The sequence below is a fragment of the Emys orbicularis genome, chromosome 1 (genome assembly GCF_028017835.1).
Source record: "Emys orbicularis isolate rEmyOrb1 chromosome 1, rEmyOrb1.hap1, whole genome shotgun sequence".
In the NCBI taxonomy this organism is placed as follows: Eukaryota; Metazoa; Chordata; order Testudines; family Emydidae; genus Emys; species Emys orbicularis.
The window spans coordinates 310,941,751-310,963,242 of record NC_088683.1 but is presented as its reverse complement, the minus strand read 5'-3'; the positions used below and the strand labels follow the sequence as shown (position 1 = coordinate 310,963,242).

The 21,492-nt window shown below is 41.6% G+C and overlaps 1 protein-coding gene across 1 annotated transcript in view; it reads right to left on the bottom strand.

Annotated features, from left to right (window-relative positions):
• Positions 1–2,448: 2,448 nt before the first annotated feature.
• Positions 2,449–21,492, bottom strand: part of FNDC3A (fibronectin type III domain containing 3A) — a 200,191-nt gene continuing 181,147 nt past the window's right edge. Inside the window, exons 23-27 of the mRNA XM_065417117.1 lie at positions 13,509–13,792; positions 10,993–11,202; positions 9,513–9,679; positions 8,107–8,234; positions 2,449–2,763 (exon numbers count right to left, since the gene is read on the bottom strand). Of these exons, the coding sequence (XP_065273189.1) occupies positions 2,449–2,763; positions 8,107–8,234; positions 9,513–9,679; positions 10,993–11,202; positions 13,509–13,792 (1,104 nt within the window). The remainder of the gene's footprint in view (positions 2,764–8,106; positions 8,235–9,512; positions 9,680–10,992; positions 11,203–13,508; positions 13,793–21,492) is intronic.

The following is a 21,492-nucleotide window of genomic DNA, read 5'->3' as shown; positions in this document are numbered from 1 at the left end:
CGAACTGAACCATGGCTTTTAAGGTAGAGTTTTTCGTTCTTTCTTTTAAACTCAGCATGAATTGAACATCACGTTCCAACAAATCTCAAAACGAACCGAGTGGAAACGATTGATTTTCTCCTGCTTTCAGCCAAAACCTTGAATTTTGGATGCGGTCACAATGTTGCGCTTAGGGTTAGGTCACAGTCTGGTCACACTCATCTTGTCATAAAATAGACAGAATGCTTAAAATGCTTAAAATCTTGCAAAAGGAGGAGAATACTATTTTACATGAATTGTTGTCTCATTAAAAACTATGTCTGTCTGCCAGAAAAGTGGGGAAGTCCAGGAATAGTTCAGTTATATCCAAAGATCAATTAACAAACATGGAAAAAGAATGATACTTTTATTTTCCACACATTTTAAAGATACTTTTGCTACATAGTTTGTGTATATTTCTATGAGATTATACATTTTTCATCTGTATGAAGTCCAACATTATACAAGTGTAAAGTGATATGTTTGGTACTGTATCTATAACATTTTAAAAAGTTTAGAGTTTTTTTGGAATGTACAGTATATGAGGTAAAATTAAGATTACATTAAAAACCGTCTTCACTGCAGTAATCTGCACTGAGGTTCAAATGGCAAATACACTATTAAATGACATTTACTATCAAAAATAGGAGTTCATTTGAATTTTACTATGAAAAACATAAGCCACTGCAGTTTAACTGTAGTGACAAATCTTACCATTTTAGACATTCAACCATACAGAAATCTCTGGGCTATTACACTCAATCTCATTTGTACTGCCGAACATGGCACTTTAAGAAGGTTCTAGAAAATATCTGCTGTCACTGTATTTTGTGGGAAGATATTAGCCTCTACATAAAAGTGACAAATTTAAAATAAAATGTAAACATACAGTACATTTTAAAGACAGATCATTCTTACCACTTGAGGGCCAAGTTCTTATCCATTTCTTTTTTAAAACAAAACTCAACAACATTATTCTACAGCACAGATCATTGGACGTAGAAACAATTACAATACATGCCCGTTCTAATATAAGAGAAATTCTTCAGAGATCTTCAAAACACAAGACAGAGGTTCTTTTTATTATTATTTTAAGACTGACAGAAGTGCTTAATACCATTAAAAATGCTAAATCCAACACAAGTAGAAGTCATTAGTGATCCACTATCTTGTAACTGAAATAAATTAAAGCTAATTACAAAATGGATAACAGATAATGTAAGTGTGATGAGACAAGAATTTTTTTAAGATAGTTTCACTACAAGCTTTATGTAATTGGTAGTCATTGACATCTGGCAAGATGTTCCACGGGCTACTTGATAAAGTTAAGTCTGGTCATTCAAGAACTCACAAATGCAAGCTCACAAAACATTGATGAATTATGCAATTGCAAAGTGCTCTAATGCAACATTAACTACATGCAATCAACAATTTGGTACAGTATCCAAAGAGACATTACATTAAACGTTAGGTTCTCAGGAAAAAGAAGGTTGAAGTTTTCTGGTGCAAATTATTACACTCCCCCCTTTGCCCGATTTGGTGCCCCAAAGAACAAAGGCAGTGCTTCATTCCGGTGGCCACGGCAAGTGAATGTAGGGGTAACAGCAAAAATTATGGTTATCCAAGAAAATTTATACACATTATCAATAGAGGGCACATATATCTATATAAACAGCACCCAATCAAATAAAGGTCTTATTTCAAAAATGATTTTTAACTTACTTCTTTATAGTGTTAGATCAAAAAAGCTCTCTCTCTTCCATGTCTGTAGGAAGCTAAAGAGGCATTTTTATGAGTAAACATATCGGGGCCAAGATAAACCACTTGTGCCATATCTTTTTAGTCTTACAAAATGTATACTTGCAGTGGAAAACTCTACATTTCGATAAGAATCTTCTTTCATGCATTCACTTCCATCCAGTTTACTGCCTGAGAAAAGCCCCTTCTATTTTCATCATAATCCTGCTTCCCAAATAATTAAGAGAAATGAGGAGGTAGAAATACAGCGCTAGATTGCTTTCACAGCATCAGACTAACATTTTATACAGCACAAGTTTGTTAGTGTAACTTTTAAATACATTTTACTCATTTCCCCCTCCCCCCCTTATGGTACTAATCCTTAAAAATGTGGACCAGGTTACCATTATTACGCTCCTGCTTATTGGTCATAACCTTATAATGATACATTGCTTGCCTTATATAAAGTTTGTACTGCAAGAAGGCATGTTAAAGGAAATATTTCTGTGGCTTGCATTCTATAATCTGTGCTAGCGTCTACTTAATAAGCATTTTAAGTGGCTGAAAAAATGTGCTACAGTCCCAATGCTGATGCTAAATGCCTGTTTTTGTAAAAGCAAGAGAACAGAAATATTTTTAGAATATGAGAATGTAAAATGTAATTGGCAGCATTCTAAAAGAAAATGGTTTTTCTCACTTTATTACAAAGTACTGAATGATAAAGGCAATCAGAATGGAAAAGGTAGCAAAGAGCACAAGGATGACAGCAGCACACTGTTCATCACTTAGTGTCTGTTGTGTCCTTGAGATTTCCACAGTGTCTTTGTTGGGGCTGGTTGGTGGTTCAGTTCTCTGAGAGATGAATAGTACTGTGGTACTGTAGGGGCCTATGAGGTCCTGATGACCTACTGTTTCTTGGCACTGTCGAATGGCACACACACGAAAACGATATTCACAGTTCAGCTGGAGGCCTGAATACCGGAATGACCAGTCAGGCCCTTTATAAATCTGTCAAGAAAAAAAATAAAATAAAAATAAACAAAAACCCTTCTAGTAAACAGGCACATTGTGTTTTAACAAAATGTCATACCTATAGTTTAATACAGGGATCGGTAACCTTTGGCACGCGTCTCGCCAGGGTAAGCCCCCTGGTGGGCCGGGCCAGTTTGTTTACCTGCTGCGTCCGCAGGTTCGGCCGATCGTGGCTCCCACTGGCCGCGGTTCGCCGTCCCAGGCCAATGGGGGTGGCGGGAAGCGGCAGCAGCCCCCATTGGCCTGGGACGGCGAACCACTGCCAGTGGGAGTCGCAATCGGCCGAACCTGCAGATGTGGCAGGTAAACAAACCGGCCCGGCCCGCCAGGGGGTTTACCCTGGCAAGCTGCGTGCCAAAGGTTGCCGATCCCTGGTTTAATATGTCTCTATGTTTACTGTTGAAGTTATTGTGAAAATAGCAAGTGCTACTTAATCACCTGTGTTTTCAATGACATTCTTCTAGCCATATAGGCAGAAAAAATTAACAAAGATTAATGGAAAAGAACTTTAATGCCTAATTAAATTTATTTCCAGTCTTTTGGTAAAATATGTAGCATTACAAACTCCACTAGATCATAACTTGCAAAGCACCAAATTAAACATTTTAAGTGTCAAATTTGATGTAAATCTCATTGTCTCACAATGGGTTTCTAGGTGATTAATTAGATGTCAGATTGTACGCAGGGTTGTTGTAGCCGTGTCAGTTCCAGGATATTAGAGAGAAGAGGCAGGTGAGGTAATATCTTTTGATGGATATTAGCGAGACAAGATTTTGAGCTACTCGGAGCCCTTCCTCAGCTCTTCATTCACACTGTTCCTTAATCCGAGGAAGAACTCAGAGTACCTCAAAAGCTTGTCTCCCTAATAGCCACCAACAGAAGTTGGTCCAATAAAAGATATTACCTCACCCGCCTTGTCTCTAGATGTCAGATTACCATATTCATCAATTCTAACCAAATCCAACACATTTTTGCTATACTTATGCTACACTCTCTTAAAAAGACCACCATAAATTCTCCCAGCAAACTTTGGATCCAATAAAGAGCCTTGAATAGGGCCGGATTTGGGGGCAGGCGATCACCTGGGGTGCCATTTTTGTTGTTATCATGAATAAATACAGATTTACAGATCCTAGCATGCATATTTATTGTCTTATATGTGAGGGCTAAATCATGCATCAGAGTTGTAAAATGGGCTACAAATGCAATAAAAAATAAGGTATTCAGAAGTTTAACAAATGGAGGGTGGGGGCGCCAAAGACGGTCCTTGCCTGGGGCTCCGTTTGGTCAAGGGCTGGCCCTGCCTTGAAAAGCCCTCTTTGTGATTCTTTTTAACCTCAACAATTCAGTGGTCCCAACACGCTGTTAGTGTTCATTCACACTGTTCCTTAATCTATCTGTTGGGTGACTAGGCCCTATCTTTCACTGAACTCACTGCTGCTTCTACATTCTGAATGCCTGCCTCACTGAAAGCTGAGGCCTGGTCTCCTAAGGATCCATGTTTGTAGATCCATTTATGTCTGTGGAAGTCTCATTGAAGCCAATAAGACTCCATGTAGGCACAATGGTCTGGGTGGGTGGATTCATATGCTGGGTGGATGCCCATCACAAACACAGCATATGCTAATTTCTCTCGTTAAATGCTTTTATCCTTTTCTCTCCCATTATTCGATCTCATATTTAAGTGGAGTACTGGTAGCAGTAAACAAACATCAAATAATCCAAAACCTTTTCCTATAATTGATTTCACAGTATTGAACATCGTCTAGCAAATAAATGCATGCAACTACTAATTTGTTTAGTGGTGGAAGAAATAATCAAAACCTGTTTTCTAGATTTAGGTCTGGATGCTGTTGCTCATTTATACTTACAGGGTTAATTTAGTTGCATAAATAAATGCTTTCTTTGAGAGGTTAATAAATCTAAATAACCCTATGTGACCCTGTTTTGCTTGTCTTGATGCAAAATTTGATTTAAAGATGTTTTATGAACTAATAATTAATCAGATGTACAGTCAAATTTCATATAGGTATAATATATTTTCAGAGGAAATACAGTACACTAGGTGTATGCTATCAAAGTAATAAACTTCTCAAACTGAATTTGCTTGAAGATTGTAGAAATAGTACATGAGAGCTCTTTCTACTACTTGCTACATAAAATGTTACAATAACCAAAATTTCACATCACATTAAGGGCAGATCTTCTGGTCTGGTCCAGCTATACTGACAGCTGCCCTACTTTACACCTGGCTGCCCTTGGACCCAAGAGACCATTCTGACAGCCAGGGATTGCTAGAATGTATAGACACCTTGGAGACTCCCCTTCTTCCTAGACACAGTTCCCACACCAAGGGATGGGAGACAGGTTGTATAGGAAACCCTACAGCAGACCTATGCCACGAGGATTCCCCTACACAGAGGGCACCCTACACTAGTAGGTCTTAAGGCTGGCCATGTCTATATTACAGGGACTATAGTAGCAGAGCTACAGTGCTGTAGCTCTGCTGGCATAACCCCAGAGTGTATGCACAGCCTATGGAAATGGAAGAGGTTTTTCTGTCGCTGTCACCCCTGAGTGTTGGTAGCTAAGTTGATGGAAGCAGTCGTCCGTCAACCTAGCTGCATCTATGCTGGGGATTAGGTCTGCATAATTATGGTGCCAGCGGTGTGGATTATTGCACTCAGCTGTGTTGACCTAAAATTTAAGGGTAGACCAGACCGCTTTTTTGTATTGCTGGAGTAGCAAAAAGCAGCCTTAATGGACAAGAGAATCTGGTTCTAAGGCCATGTCTACACTTACCCGTAGATCAGCACTGCTGCAATTGAAGCAGCGGGTGTCGAGTTAGCGGGTCTAGTGAAGACACGCTAAATCGATGGAAGAGCGCTCTCCCGTCGATTGTGTACTCCACCTCTCCAAGAAGAGTAAGGGAAGTCGGCAGGAGAGTGTCTCCCATCGAACTAGCGCAGTGTAGACACCATGGTAAGTGGATATAGCTACGTCAGCTTCAGTTACGTTATTCACGTAACTAACTTACGCTACTTCAGATAGATTTACTGCGGTAATGTAGACCAGCCCTTTTAGTGGTTTAACCTAATGTATGTGCTCATTTACACGTTACAGGCCAGTTCCCCAGCTGATGTAAATCAGTGTAGCTCCACTGAAGCTCTGCTAATGTGCACCACCTGAAGATCTAGCACTATACATTTTGTAATGAGCAGTTAAGTACACAGTTTCTATCTTGGCTATTTTAAAAGGGCTTCTCACTATAGTATCCACACACCTTTAATATTCTGTTTCCATTCAGTACCCTGCTTTAATTTCCAGTGATAGTTTTTACAAACTTAATGCTATCTTTTAAAATCTACCTCAATTTACTGCACTCAATAATTAGTGAGGCACATGTGATCACACAGATTGTTCTTTCAGTGTCAGGCTTTAGGAGTAATCTTCATTTTCTTTTACAGTAATAAGAACATAAGAACTTAAGAAAGGCCGTACTGGGTCAGACCAAAGGTCCATCTAGCCCAGTATCTGTCTACCGACAGTGGCCAATGCCAGGTGCCCCAGAGGGAGTGAACCTAACAGGCAATGATCAAGTGATCTCTCTCCTGCCATCCATCTCCATCCTCTGACGAACAGAGGCTAGGGACACCATTCTTACCCATCCTGGCTAATAGCCATTTATGGACTTAGCCACCATGAATTTATCCAGTCCCCTTTTAAACATTGTTATAGTCCTAGCCTTCACAACCTCCTCAGGTAAGGAGTTCCACAAGTTGACTGTGCGCTGCGTGAAGAAGAACTTCCTTTTATTTGTTTTAAACCTGCTGCCTATTAATTTCATTTGGTGACCCCTAGTTCTTGTATTATGGGAATAAGTAAATAACTTTTCCTTATCCACTTTCTCAACATCACTCATGATTTTATATACCTCTATCATGTCCCCCCTTAGTCTCCTCTTTTCCAAACTGAAGAGTCCTAGCCTCTTTAATCTTTCCTCATATGGGACCCAGTGATGTACATTGGCAACGTGCATCACTTATCAAAAAACAGTCCAACTCTGTCTCTAGAGGCAATTACACAGCATTTAATGAATTCTACTAACATACTGAACGCTGCATTTGCAACTTTAAAGCTACAAAATCAATAAGTAAAATACGTAACACTACATTGTAGGTACTGATTTATGAGACTAGTAATGTGCATAATCTACCAAAACACAGGGCTACACTTATTTAATTTGGGCCCATAATAAAATTACAGTATCTCAAAATTAATTGTGCTTCCTCTTTGGAAGGAAACCTGCTTGCTTAATAGTGTGAAACAGAGCTCACAAGTCTAATTATATGTCAATTTTCTGAGAGTTTATAGTGAAAGACATCAGAAACTAAGGTGGTATTGTACATCCTCTGTTAAAAGCAGCCTATTTTGTTATTTGGCATTTCAAACTGCATATCTACATGGTAAAAACTGAAATTAACTGAAAACATTCTTAACTGTTTGGCACTGGTGGTTGCAGCATCCCCTATCACTGGGAAGGGAATGAACGGCAAGAAACTAATGATTGGAATGGGTTAGAGCAGCTTCCCGCAAGCCAACATTCCGCTGTGTCTACACTGCCTATGGAATTCTTCTTGTCGGGTAGGGCCTGTCTGCTCTACTGTGCTTTCCATACACCACAGACCTTACAGTGAAACTTTCTAGAATATCAATAGCTTTCCTTGAAGAGTTCATGATGTGCAGTGAACATCGGGTTTGTTTACTCTTTCTTCATAAATCTTGCTTCCATTCCTTTAATTAATTTGTTTCCCTTTTCTCAATTCCTCCCATTTGTGGACATTTTCCTGACCTTCAGGTGCAAAGAACTGTATGTAGTATTCAAGATGACTCATCAGTACAATGCAGATTCATAGATTCAAAGGCCCAAAGGGACCATGGGGATCATCTAGTCTGATCTCCTGTATAACAGAGGCCATAGAACTTCCCCAAAATGATTCCCAGAGCAGATCTTATAGAAAAACATCCAATCTTAGTTTAAAAATTGTCAGTGATGGAGAATCTACCACAACTCTTGGTGAACTGTTCCAATGGTTAATTACCCTCACTGTTAAAAATGTACACCCCGTTTCCAGTCTGAAACTATAACATCTTTTCCCTCTGTAAACATTTTAGAAGAAGAAACCTGGAGGATTAGCTTTTAACACAAAATCAACATGGGTGATAAATATAACATTTGACCTGCACATTCTTTAATTGCAATTAACCTTCACCAATATACTTCACATAAATATATTATACTTTTTTAATGAACTATACCTGTTTGAATTCTGAGTCTTTTCCCGCCATGACCTGAAGACTATAAATAATTGGATCACCTTTCATTGGTTGCAAAACCTCCCATGTGATTTCACAAGTGTGATCATTTACTCTCTCTATTCTTGGCGCTATTGGAAAAAAGTAAATACATTAGTTAACTGTGTATTGTCTCCAGTTAGTGGTTTTCACTAATTTGTAAACTGTAGCCTCTATGGTATTTTATTTTGTTTCTGAAACACAGAAACAAAAGATTTAAGTGCAAAGATATTTTTCTTATCCACTTCTCATGTTGACTAACACTACATAAATAAGGATGCTAGCACACTGCTTACATGTTTTGTTTCCTCCACAAGGAAGCAAGGACAATTATGATTCTCATGAATTAATATCATAAGAAAGGTTAGTTGCTATGAAGAAAGTAGTCTGAAAGAACTTTTATTGCAGAGAAGTGTTAAGTAATAAATGTAGATAAAGAATTGCAGTTTAAGATCAACTGACCGAGTCTGAACACAGGAATTGCCATACTCAACCATCAGAGAGTGGAAAGAACCAGATGTTTCAGAGGATAGCATAAGAACCCTGCAGCAGGCAGAGACAGGATAATCTGATACCTCCCCACCCACCAAATACAGAAAGAAGACTCTGTACAGTGAGTGAGGGCTGGGTGAGTCTGAGACTATGTGAGACACTATGGAAGAGACTGGGTGCCGGGTTGTATGTAGTAGTCATTTTATAAATTCCTCAACAATACAAGGGAAGGAAGAAGCAAGTGATGACATAGGAAGGGGCCTCAAATGAGTTGGTCTGCAGGTGTTCTGGATGGATCTGACCCAGCCCTGCTACCAGGACACCAAAAATGCTAGACTCCAAGAAACAGTTCCAAAAGGAATACTACTACAAATGCCTAGGCAAACTTATTTCTGATGTCACAGAAAGTTAAATCTGTACCCTAAGTGTATGGAAGGAGATGTGCAGTTTTGGTGATTTGTGTTCAAGCTTGACAAAAGGCTGTCAACCCTGCTTTAATTGAAAAATTACATGTCCCATTAAGTATGGAGCTGCTGCTGATACCTTCATAATCTATGTATTTTAATGCACCCATTATGGAGTCTCTGGATGCCACAATGTATCGTGTTTGTTTAGAGCACTTTAAAGAGGAATTGTTTAAACCCCATCAAAAATAATTAATTGAATAAAATATGATCACAAAGTCCTTTCTATTCAGTTGATTTTTAATTAAAAAACAAACAAACAAAACCCTTAACATGGATTTGGGACTTAAACTACTCAGCACTGCCCCTTAACTGCAAGCTTGTTTAAACTGAATAGGACTAGTAGTACTGATTTATTAAGTAGGGAGAAAAATGACATTACAGGTAAATGACAAGTGAAAATACAATGGTTACCTTTCAAGGCAGCTGGAACAGATTTGGGAGTCGTGAAAATGTACTCTTGAGAAAGTGGACCTTCACCAGCTTCATTACAAGCCTGAATACAAAATTTGTAGGATGTTGACTCAATGAGTCTTTGTACTTTGTATGTATGACATGGTCCTCTGTATAAGGATATAAATCTGAAAGTAGATATAGTGATTATGTAAACAGACTAAATAGATTCCAAAGTAGTCTGCATGATTTCTATTTTTGTTTTAAATTCACTCATCTTTTTTTTTAATTCCTGGAATTTAATGAGAAGCTCACAAATACTGATTTCCAAGTTAATTTATGATCTTTCAGTAATACAGAACAATGAGCTCACTTTTCAATAAGCAGTAACTGCTGCTAGTCTTATTTCGTCTTGGAGAGGGAAAGGGGGAGAGCTCTGGATTAGTTTAGTATGTGGTGCTTTCATTATCATTGCTCCCCTATCATCAAAAGTGAGTGGGCCTGGATTTTAGCTACCTGCACCTCAGCAATACTCCTCACTAGCTCCAAGAAACGGTCCAGTCTCTGTGGTTCCCATTGCTCTTCCACATTTTTGTGGGGAAGATGTGCTATGGCGCTAATGTCACATCTGTGTGGGAGGGATCTGTCACAGTTGCAACATACGTTGCCCCACTCTGATGGGTTTTTCTAGATTGGCCACACTCTCTTGTGTCATGATGCCGGAGCAGGTTAGTTTCACTGGCCCATCTGTTTGCTTTTCAGTCTTGGGGGTTCTAATACATAGCACAGGTTTTGTCTCAGAGAGAGTGGAGAGGTTTTGTTACCATATTCTACTCCTGTTCATTTCTGAGTTGGGGTGCAGGCATGAATTACTTTTTGGGGCGATGGTGAATTCCGTGCTATGTGGATCTCCATTTCTGTTTCTCCCTATGTCAGGGCAGGTTCCATAATCTACCCTGTCCTACTTTTGTCCAGTTCTCAAGCTATCATATGCTCATACTAGGGTAGTGTATGTGGTGCGGTGGTATTGTGTGTTTTGCTATCTAGGGAAAGGTGGTGCAAGTAAAAAATTAATGAATTTAAATCCTTAAGCTCCTCACCCTATAAAGAAAGCAGCAACAAGGTGAGAACTCACCTCTCATCCCCCAAGAGGCACATCAAGTTAAAAGAATTAGATCAAACTTAATCAACATAAATACTTAACAAAACCATAGAAAACAGAAGAGCATGGTGGCACAAGCCATCTCATCTCCACATTAAGCTCCTCATGTTGAACCTTCACTATGAAAACTGTTCAGTTTTAATTTCTTGCACCCTCTAATGCTGAACATCAGAGTCTCCCATTTTCTTCCCAAGATAGACAACGTCTTAAATTCATTTTAAATTAAACCAAAGGTATGGTGTCTTCTTCCGTTATGTCTTTCTGATACGTCCTTAATCCATTAAACAACACCATGTATAATGCAGAGCACATACAAAAGGAAGTGATATTAGTGCTAACCTTCCATTTTTATCTTCCATTTGAAGGTGATACTGAATGGAGTCAGTTAATGCTTTTGAAGTTCCCTCTCCCCATTTTAGCTTGAGAGTCTGAGAACTGTATACAGCACATTCCAGGCGAGGCGGATCAGGAGGGAGTGGCTTTGTTTTCAGTTTTATTGTGTGGCTGAAAGGACCTGCTCCAAGACTATTTAGGGCTTGAATTCGTATTCTAATAATTAAAAAGAAAAAAATTATCCATGTAAACATGAATACAGATTTAAAAGGGTAACTGATTAATTCCAGCACTCATATTCAAGAGTGTTACAGTAGAGAATAATAAGGTCATTGTACAGATACTACTTTTTATGATATACATGTCCCTTACCACTAAGAGCTGTTGGATTTAGTCATAAATATTAATGAATGTGCATTCATCTTGCAATACTTTAAAACAATCTATTCTATTAAAAGTAAAGACTATTAACATAAGGGTCATCATATAACGACAGGCAATAAAAGTTCTAATGTTTGGGTCCTGGGACATCAAGTGATCCTAGTTCAGCACAAGAACTTATATTTATAGGAATTATATTAATAGAAAGCCATGATCTTCTGAATCCCTTCCAATTACTGCATATTTTCATTATACCAATAAATGAAGTAATAAGCAACAGATCAACAGTCAGCTTTCTCTGATAATAAACATCCATGTTGGGACCAGCCTTAAGAGAGTTGGGGTGGCCAAAGAGAAGTTCTGAGAGCCTCCTAGAACTGAACTAATTCATTAAAAATGGAAGGGAATATTTGGGCTGCCACCATTTTTTTCTCTTGCAGGGATGTTGCAGTGGTGCTGGTATCACTGGTAGCGGCACAGTTGGTCACTCCCAACAATGAATTATCAAGGGGTCCACAAGAAAAGAGGGAAAGAAAACAATAAATCAGAGGACTAGCAGCTGTGAACTTTGCAGGCCATTGTGATTGTGGTAGGGACTAGGAATAATCTGTGATTTTCAGGAAGTCAATGTTGCAAACTTTCAATCTCAGGAACAGGTTTACAGTTTGAAGGTCTGTGACTCAACAAAGAAGATTAGAACCTTATTTTTACAAAACAAAAACAGAAAATAGCCCTGAGATTTAAAGAGCATAGAAATTGGGGGACACAGCTGCAGGCTTTATGGATTTCAAAGGTACCTTGATTAGACCAACACTCCATGACTCTAAGGCACCTTGTTTTCCATTAAAATATCATACATTAATGTCTGTGTGTTTTGAAAAAAATCAATGTTTGAGCAATTGCAAAAATTAAGGTCACAACTGCAAAATGCTGGGGTCCCTTTGTCTGCACAGATTTCATTCCTTATATATCTATCACTATAGAACTGTTTAATTTTGAGTATGTTAATTTATTAGCACACTGTAGCACTGGCGACCACATATTTGAGTTTTGTTTATTTTCACAAGAAGCTGGCAGGGTTTATCAAATCTGTGATATAAAAGTACTTTTGTGTGTCTAAGTGCAAAAATATCTTTGCAATGTCAATTTCCAGTTCTTCGGTAATATATATATTTTACAATTTCTCATAATGTGGCAGGCAGTAGTTCTTCAATTACTAATATAACAGTTTTAAAAGTAATAATAACACAAAAGTATTTTATTTCTAAAAAAATATTAAGGGTTACCCTGGCAGTCTATAATGAACATCATACACATGGGGTGAAACCCTGGCCCCAATGAAGTCAATGTGAGCTTTGCCATTGACTTCAATGGAGTCAAGATTTCACCCAATATATTTTAATGCAGAGGATCTGTGTTTCTAACATGAGCATAGAATGCTATTCAACTGTAAAAATGACTAAAGTGGCACAGTGGAATTCTGTGTTTATTGTCTTTTAATAACTGCCATATTAAATTTAACCGATTTACAAGGAAAAGGTTGTTTTCTGTAACCATCACTTTTGCAGACACCACCAGGAATCTCAAAGTTATGCTCTTTGTGCCTAGATGTATCACCACCAGTAATAAAGGTTCTGCAGAAATTGCATCACACTTTGTAACAAGCAGGCACTGGATCAGAAATGGAAAATAATGACAAATGGACACAGCAGATCAACAGATCTTACCTAATTTGACAGATACCTTAGGAGTCTGTCTTTTTTCAATACTTTGGCAACACCCGTATAGCTTGTTTCATGACAACAAAGTCTCACTGAATTTGAATTTACAATCAGAACTTTGTTAACCAATATGAAGCTGATGCATGAATGGAATTAGGTTCTCTTTTTCCAGAACTGTATTGGTTCTGCCATGCTAACAGGAGCAAAAACTTGGTAGATACAACTAAATGCCCATAGTGACCAGATCTGTTGAGTTCATTACATAGTCTCTTTTCTGACCATTGCTACACTTGACCAGAGCTCAGAGAGCCATACTTTGATAGGGTGGTAGTGATTTGAAGCAATGTGGGAACAAAGACAATAGATTATTTTCCTTCTATGTAAAATGCTAAGGAAGCCACACCACTTTGCACAGCATACCTGTATGTTGTGTCTGGCTGCAAATTGTCTATGAAATAGCTTGAAACCTTCCCAACAGTTACAGGCTGCTTTTCTCCATAGTCTATGCTGTAGCCAAGGATTTCAGAACCATGGTCACAGGGCTTTTCCCAGCTTATGGCAAGGCATGTGGAAGGTGAATAGTGTGGACTCTCCACTTCATCTTCACTTCTTCCCTGAAGACAGGTCACAACTGCAGGTACAGAGGCTGGTGTCATGCATACAACTACTTCACTGAAAGGTCCTGCGCCTGCAACATTCACGGCCTGCAAATGCAAAGTAACATAAGAATGGTGATAGTGGGTCAGATCTATGGTCCATCAACTCAATATACTGTCTTCCCACAGTAGCCAATGCCAGGTGCTTCAGAAGGAATAAACAGAATAGGTAATCATCAAGTGATCCATCCCGTTGTCCATTCCCAGCTTTTGGCAATCAGAGGCTAGGGACACTCAGACCATGAGATTGCATCCCTGACCGTCTTGGCTAATAGCCATTGATGGATGTATCCTCAAAGAATTTATCTAATTCTCTTTTAACCCTGTTACAGTTTTGGCTTTCACAAAGTCCCCGGGCAAGGAGTTCCACAGATCGACTATGTGCTGTGTGAAGAAGTACTTCCTTATGTCCGTTTTAAACCTGCTGTCTATTAATTTCACTGGGTGACCCCTGGTTTCTTGTGTGAAGGAGTAAATAATATTTCCTTATTCACTTTCTCCACACCAGTCACTATTTTATAGACCTCTATCATATCACCTCTTAGTCATCTCTTTTCCAACCTGAAAAGTCGTAGTCTTTTTAATCTCTCCTCATACTGTTCCCTATCCTTAATCATTTTTGTTGTCCTTCTCTGTACCTTTTTGAATTCTAATATATCTTTTTTGAGATGGGGCGACCAGAACTGCATGCAGTATTCAAGGACTGGGCGTACCATGGATTCATACAGTGGCATTATGATATTTTCTGTCTTATTATCTATCCCTTTCCTAATGGTTCCTAATATTCTATTGGCTTTTTTGACTACCACTGCACACTGAGTGGATGTTTTCAGAGAACTATCCACAATGATTCTAAGATCTCTTTCTTGACTGGTAAGAGCTAATTTAGGGTATGTCTACACCCAGCCGCTAGTTCGGCGGCTGGCAATCGAAGTTCTGGGTTCGACTTATCGCGTCTTGTCTGGACACGATAAGTCGAACCAGGAAGTGCTCGCCGTCGACTGCGGTACTCCAGCTAGACGAGAGGAGTACCGCGGAGTCGACGGGGGAGCCTGCCTGCCGCGTGTGGACCGAGGTAAGATCGAACTAAGGTACTTCGAACTTCAGCTACGTTATTCACGTAGCTGAAGTTGCGTAGCTTAGTTCGATTTGGGGGGTGAGTGTAGACCAAGCCTTAGACTCTATCATATTGTATGTATAGCTGGGATTATGTTTTCCAATGTGCATTATTTTGCATTTGTCAACATAGAATTTCATGTGCCATTTTGTTGCTCACTCCGTCCCCCAGTTTTGTGAGATCGCTTTATAACTCTTTGCAGTCTGATTTGAACTTAACTATCTTGAGTAATTTTGCATCGTCTGCAAATTTGCCACCTCACTGTTAACCCCTTTTTACAGATCATGTATGAATATGTTGACCAGCACTGATCCCAGTACAGATCCCTGGGGGACACCACTATTTATCCCTATCCATTGTGAAAATTGACCATTTATTTCTACCCATCGTTTCCTATCTTTTAACAAGTTACTTATCCATGAGAGGAGGTCCCTTTTATTCCATGACTGCTTACTTTGCTTAATAGCCCTCTGTGAGGGATCTTGTCAAAAGCTTTCTGAAAGTCCAAGTCCACTATATCCACTGGATCACCCTTGTCCACATGTTTGTTGATCCCCTCAAAGAATTCTAATAGATTGGTGAGGCACAATTTCCCTTTACAAAAGCCATGCTGACTTTTCCCCAACAAATAGTGTTCATCTATGTGTCTGATAATTCTGTTCTTCACTATAGTTTCAACCAATTTGCCTGGTACTGAAGTTAGGCTTACCAGTCTATAATTGCCAGGATCGCCTCTTAAGCCTTTTTTAAAAAATTGGTGTCACATTAGCTATTTTCCAGTCATCTGGTACAGAAGCTGATTTAAATGATAGGTTTCATACCACAGTCAGTAGTTCTGCAATTTCATATTTGAGTTCCTTCAGAACTCGTGGGTGAATCCCATCTGGTTAGGTGGCATACTATTGTTTAATTTATCAATTTGTTCCAAAATCTCCTCTATTGACACCTCAATCTGGAATAGTTCCTCAGATCTGTCACCTAAAAAGAATGGCTCAGGTGTGGGAGTCTCCCTCACATCCTCTGCAGTGAAGACCAATACAAAGAATTCATTTCACTTCTCCGCAATGACCTTATCTTCCTTAAGTGTTCCTTTAGCACGTCCTTTGTCCAGTGGCCCCATTGATTGTTTGGCAGGCTTCCTGCTTCTGATGTACTTAAAAAACTCTTTGCTGTTAGTTTCTGAGTTGTTGGCTAGTTGCTCTTCAAATTCTTTTTGGCCTGCCTAATTATACTTTTACACTTGACTTGCCAGAATTCATGCTCCTTTCTATTTTCCTAAGTAGGATTTAACTTCCAATTTTTAAAGGAAGCCTTTTTGCCTTTAACCACTTCTTTTACTTTATTGTTTGTTGTGGCACTTTTTGGTCCTCTTATTGTGTTTTTTAATTTGGGGTACACATTTAATTTGAACCTCTATTATGGTGTTTTTAAAAAGTTTCCATGCAGCTTGCAGGCATTTGAGTTTTGTGACTGTACCTTTTAATTTCCATTTAACTAGCATCTTCATTTTTGTGTAGTTGCCCTTTCTGAAGTTAAATGCTACTGTGGCGGGCTTCTTTGGTGTTCCCCTCCCGCCCAAGGATGTTAAATTTCATTATATTATGGTTGCTATTATCAAGCAGTTCAGCTATATATTTTTCTCTTGGACCAGATCCTGTGCTCCATTTAGGACAAATCAAGAATTGCCTCTCTTATTGTGGGTTCTAGGACTAGCTAGCAGTCATTTATGGAGTCAAGAAACTTTATCTATGCATCCCATCCTGAGATGACATGTACCCAGTCAATATAGGAATAGCTAAAATCCCCCATTATTATTTAGTTTTCTATTTGTATTGCTTCTCTAATCTCCTGGAGCATTTCCTAGTCGGGTGGTTGGTGGTAGATCCCTACTGCTTTATTCTTATTATTCAAGCATGGAATTTCTATTCATAGAGATTTTATGGCACAGTTTGATTCATTTAAGATTTTTATAATATTTGACTCTATTCTTTCTTTCACATACAGTGCCACTCTCCCACCAGCACAACCTACTCTGTCATTCCTATATATTTTGTCCCCCGATATTACCATGTCCCATTGCTTATCATCATTCTACCAAGTTTCTGTGATGCCTATTATATCAATATCCTCATTTAATATGAGGCGCAAAGTTCACCATCTTAGTATTTAGACTTCTAACATCTGTATACAAGCACTTATACAATTTGTCACTTTTTAGCTGTCTGCCATTATGTGATGTAATTGAATGGGACTCTTTCATTTGACTGTTTCTCGTCATCTCCTACCTGTACTTTATTAACTTCTATCCTATCTTCCATACTAGGATATAGAGAATTCCCATTAATGGATCTTTCCCTAAGGGATGTCTCTGTCCAAACCATGTGCTCCTCCGCACCTGATAGCTTTCCCCCCAGACCTTAGTTTAAAAACTCCTCTACCACCTTAAATTTTACATGCTAGGAATCTGGTTCTGTTTTGGTTTAGGTGGAGCCCATCCTTCCTGTATAGGCTCCTCATTTCCCAAAAGGTTCCCCAGTTCTTAATAAATCGCAACCTCTCTCTCTACACTATTGTCTCATCCACGCATTGAGAAAAATGGTTACTCACCTTCTCATAACTGTTGTTCTTCGAGATGTGTTGCTCATATCGATTCCACGTGCACAGTCGTTGGAAGGTTTTTCCACTAGCAACACCCGTTGGGTTGGCTGTGGAGCCCCCTGGAGTGGCACCTCCATGGCGGTGAATATAGGACCCTGCCGACCCGGCTCCTCCTCAGTTGCTTCTTGCCAGTACTCTGACAGAGGGGAAGGCGGGTGGGTTTGGAATGGATATGAGCAACACATCTCGAAGAACAACAGTTATGAGAAGGTGAGTACCCATTTCTTCTTCTTCGAGTGCTTGCTCATATCGATTTCAATTAGGTGATTCCCAAGCCTTCCCTAGGAGGTGGGGTCGGAGTTATGGAATTGCTGACTGGAGCACCGCTCTGCTGAATGCTGTATCGTCTCTGGCATGCTAGGTAATTGAGCAATGAGAGGTGAAAGTGTGAACCGAGGACCATGTCGCTGCCCTGCAGATCTCCTGGATTGGAACCTGGGCCAGGAACGCCACCGAGGAGGTCCACACTCTTGTGGAATGTGTTGTTAGTGCAGAGGCTGGAATTTTAGCTAACTCATAGCATGCCTGGATACAGGACATGATCCATGATGAGATCCTCTGCGATGAGACCAGGAGTCCTTTCATCCGGTCTGCCACTGCCACGAACAGCTGGTTCAACTTACGAAACAGCTTTGTGCGTTCAATGTAAAAGGCCAGCGCTCACCTAATGTCCAGAGAGTGAAACCTTTGTTCTTGGCTATCTGTGTGAAGCTTAGGGTAAAAAACAGGTAGAAAAATGTCCTGGTTGGAGTGGAATTAGGACACAACCTTTGGGAGAAAGGCCGGGTGAGGCCTGAGCTGCACCTTGTCCTTATAGAAAACCATGTAAGGAGGGTCGGAGGTGAGGACTTGTAGCTCCTATACCCTCCTTACCAAAGTAATGGTGACTAGGAAGGCCACCTTCAGTGACAGGTAGAGGAGCGAGCAAGTCACCAGGGGTACAAATGGTGGCCCCGTTAGTCTGGACAGGACCAGCTTCAGGTCCCATGCCAGGATCGGCTGTCTAACCCATGGGTACAGTCTGTCCAGCCCCTTTAGGAAATGGCCAACCATGGGATTGGCGAAGACAGAACACCCAGTCACTCCCGGGTGGGCGGCCAAGATGGCTGCTAGGTGTACCTTGATGGATGGTGCCACCAGGCCTTGCTATTTCAAGTGCAGTAGATAGTCCAGGATAAGCGGTATGTGCACCTGCATCGGAGGTACGTGGCTCTGAGAGCACCAGATTGCAAACCTTTTCCACTTGGCCAGGTAGGTGGCCCTGCTGGAGGGTTTCCTGCTACCAAGTAAGATCTCCCTAACAGGCTCTGAGCACCTGAGCTCCATGGGGTTAGCCATGGAGCTTCCAAGCCATGAGGTGAAGGGACTGGAGGTCTGGGTGCTGAAGGCGACCATAGTATTGGGTGATCAGGTCCGGGACCAGGGGCAGTGCAATTGGGATGTCCACCGACAGCTCCAGGAGCGTGGTGTACCAGTGCTGATGAGGCCAAGTCATTGCCACCAGTATGACCGCTGCCTTGTCTCAGTGGATCTTGAGCAGAACCTTGTGGATGAGTGGGAACGCAGATGGTCCATCCAGGGGAGGAGAAATGCGTCCGCAAGTGAGCCCGGACTGTGATTCTGGAAGGAACAGAATCACAGGCACTTTCTGTTGCCCCGTGTGGCAAACAGGTCGATCTGGGAAATTCCCCACCTTTGGAAAACGCTGTGTATTACATCCAGGCGGATGGACCAGTCATGGTTGTGGAAGGATCTGCTGAGGTAGTCCACCAACTCATTCTGGGACCCTGGGAGGTAAGACGCTTCCAGGTGAATAGAGTGGGCTATGCAGAAGACCCACAGCTTGAGGGCCTTCCCGACATAGGGGAGAAGAACGAGTCCCTCCCTCCTTGTTTGTATAGAACATCGCAGTTGTGTTGTCTGTCATGACTCCCACACACTTCCCTTGCAATTGGACTTGGAAGGTTTGGCATGCTCGTCGGACTACCCTCAACTCCTTGATGTTGATGTGGAGCAAGAGCTCATCCTGCAACCAGAGGCCTTGCGTCTGTAGTTCTCCCAGGTGAGCGCCCCATCCCAGCGCTGATGCAACTGTTACTAGAGACAGAGAGGGCTGGGGTCTGTCGAAGGGGATTCCCTCGTACACTTCCTGCAGGTTGAGCTACCAGCAGAGGGACTCGAGGACCTGCACCAGAAGAGTGACCACTGTGTCTAGGCAGTTTCGCCCTGGACGGTAGGCCGATGCTAACCAAGCTTGTAGAGGCCTGAGCCTCAGCCTGGCGTGCTGTACCATGTAAGTACATGCTGCCATGTGGCCGAGGAGCCTTAAGCAACCCCTTGCTGTGGTCACAGGGTGCCGTCTGAGGCTTTGAATGATGTCCGTCATTGCTTGGAAACGGGCCTCTGGCAGTGACGCCGTGGCCCGGCCCGAGTCCAACACTGAGCCGATAAACTCTATTCTTTGAGTCGGTGATAGGGTCGATTTGTGTTCGCTGAGGAGGAAAACCAACCTGTCGAAGGTGGATCTCACAAAGTGGACCTGAGCCTCCACTTGATCCCTGAAATGTCCACTGAGCAGCCAGTCGTTGAGGTATGGATATATCTGCACTTGCCTCTGATGCCGGAAAACGGCCATGACCGACATGCACTTGGTGAAGACTCGTGGGGCTGTGGATAGGCCGAAAGGGAGGACCATGAATTGGTAACGGTTGTTGTAGACCACAAACATGAGGAAATGTCTGTGAGCAGGATGTATTGAGATGTGGAAGTATGCATCCTTGAGGTCGAGGGCAGCGTACCAGTCTCCTGGATCCAGAGAGGTGATGATCGAACTTAGGGAGACCACGCGAAACTTCAGCTTTTTCATGAAGCTGTTGAGGCCTCGCAGGTTGAGGATGGGTCTGGGAGGGAGGGGAAGAGCAGAACTGGAGAGAATATCCCACTTTTACCATACGAAGGACCCAGCAGTCTGATGTTATTTGTGACCAAGCACGGTAAAAGTGGGACAGACGGTTCAGGAAAAAGGGATGAGGATCTGATCCATTGACTGGTGTGCTGTCCTTGGGCGCACCTTCATAAGGCCTGTTTAGCACCTGATGAAGACTGCGCCTGGCCTTGGCCTAGGCTTGGCGGGGGCTGGGAAAGCTTGCGTCTGCCATTCTTGCCACGCTTCCTTGAGAAGTCCTGCCTAGGCTGGGGAGGGTAGAAACGCTGCTGGGGTTGGGGCTTAAAATGTTTGCGCTGGGTGGCTGGTGTATGCATGCCCAGCGATTTCATCATTGCCTGAGAATCTTTTAGGCTGTGAAGCCTGGAGTCTGTTTGGTCCACAAACAGGCCCATGCCATCAAATGGCAAGTCCTGCAGAGTTTGTTGCACTTCCGGGGGAAGCCCAGACACCATGAGCTTCTCCTCATGTCTGCAGCATCCAGTGAGGCTTGCAACAAGGTCCATGCCGCTGCCTTGCCCTCGTTCACTATGGCCCCAAACTCTTCCATGGACTCCCTGGGTAGTAACTCCTTGAACTTTAACATGGAGCTCCAGGAGTTAAAGTTGTACCTACTCAGGATTGCCTGCTGGTTGGCAATCCTGAGCTGGAGCCCCCTAGTCCAGTAGACCTTCTGGCCGAATAGGTCCAGCTTTTTAGAGTCCTTAGACTTTGGGTTTGGACCCAGCTGCCCCTGCCTTCCATGCTCGTTTACCGCGGCCACCATCAACGAGCAGGGCTGCGGGTATGTATACAAGTACTCGTACCCCTTAGAGGGGACGAAGTAGAATCATAGAATATCAGGGTTGGAAGGGACCTCAGGAGGTCATCTAGTCCAACCCCCTGCTCAAAGCAGGACCAATTCCCAACTAAATCATCCCAGCCAGGGCTTTGTCAAGCCGGGCCTTAAAAACCTCTAAGGAAGGAGATTCCACCACCTCCCTAGGTAACGCATTCCAGTGCTTCACCACCCTCCTAGTGAAATAGTGT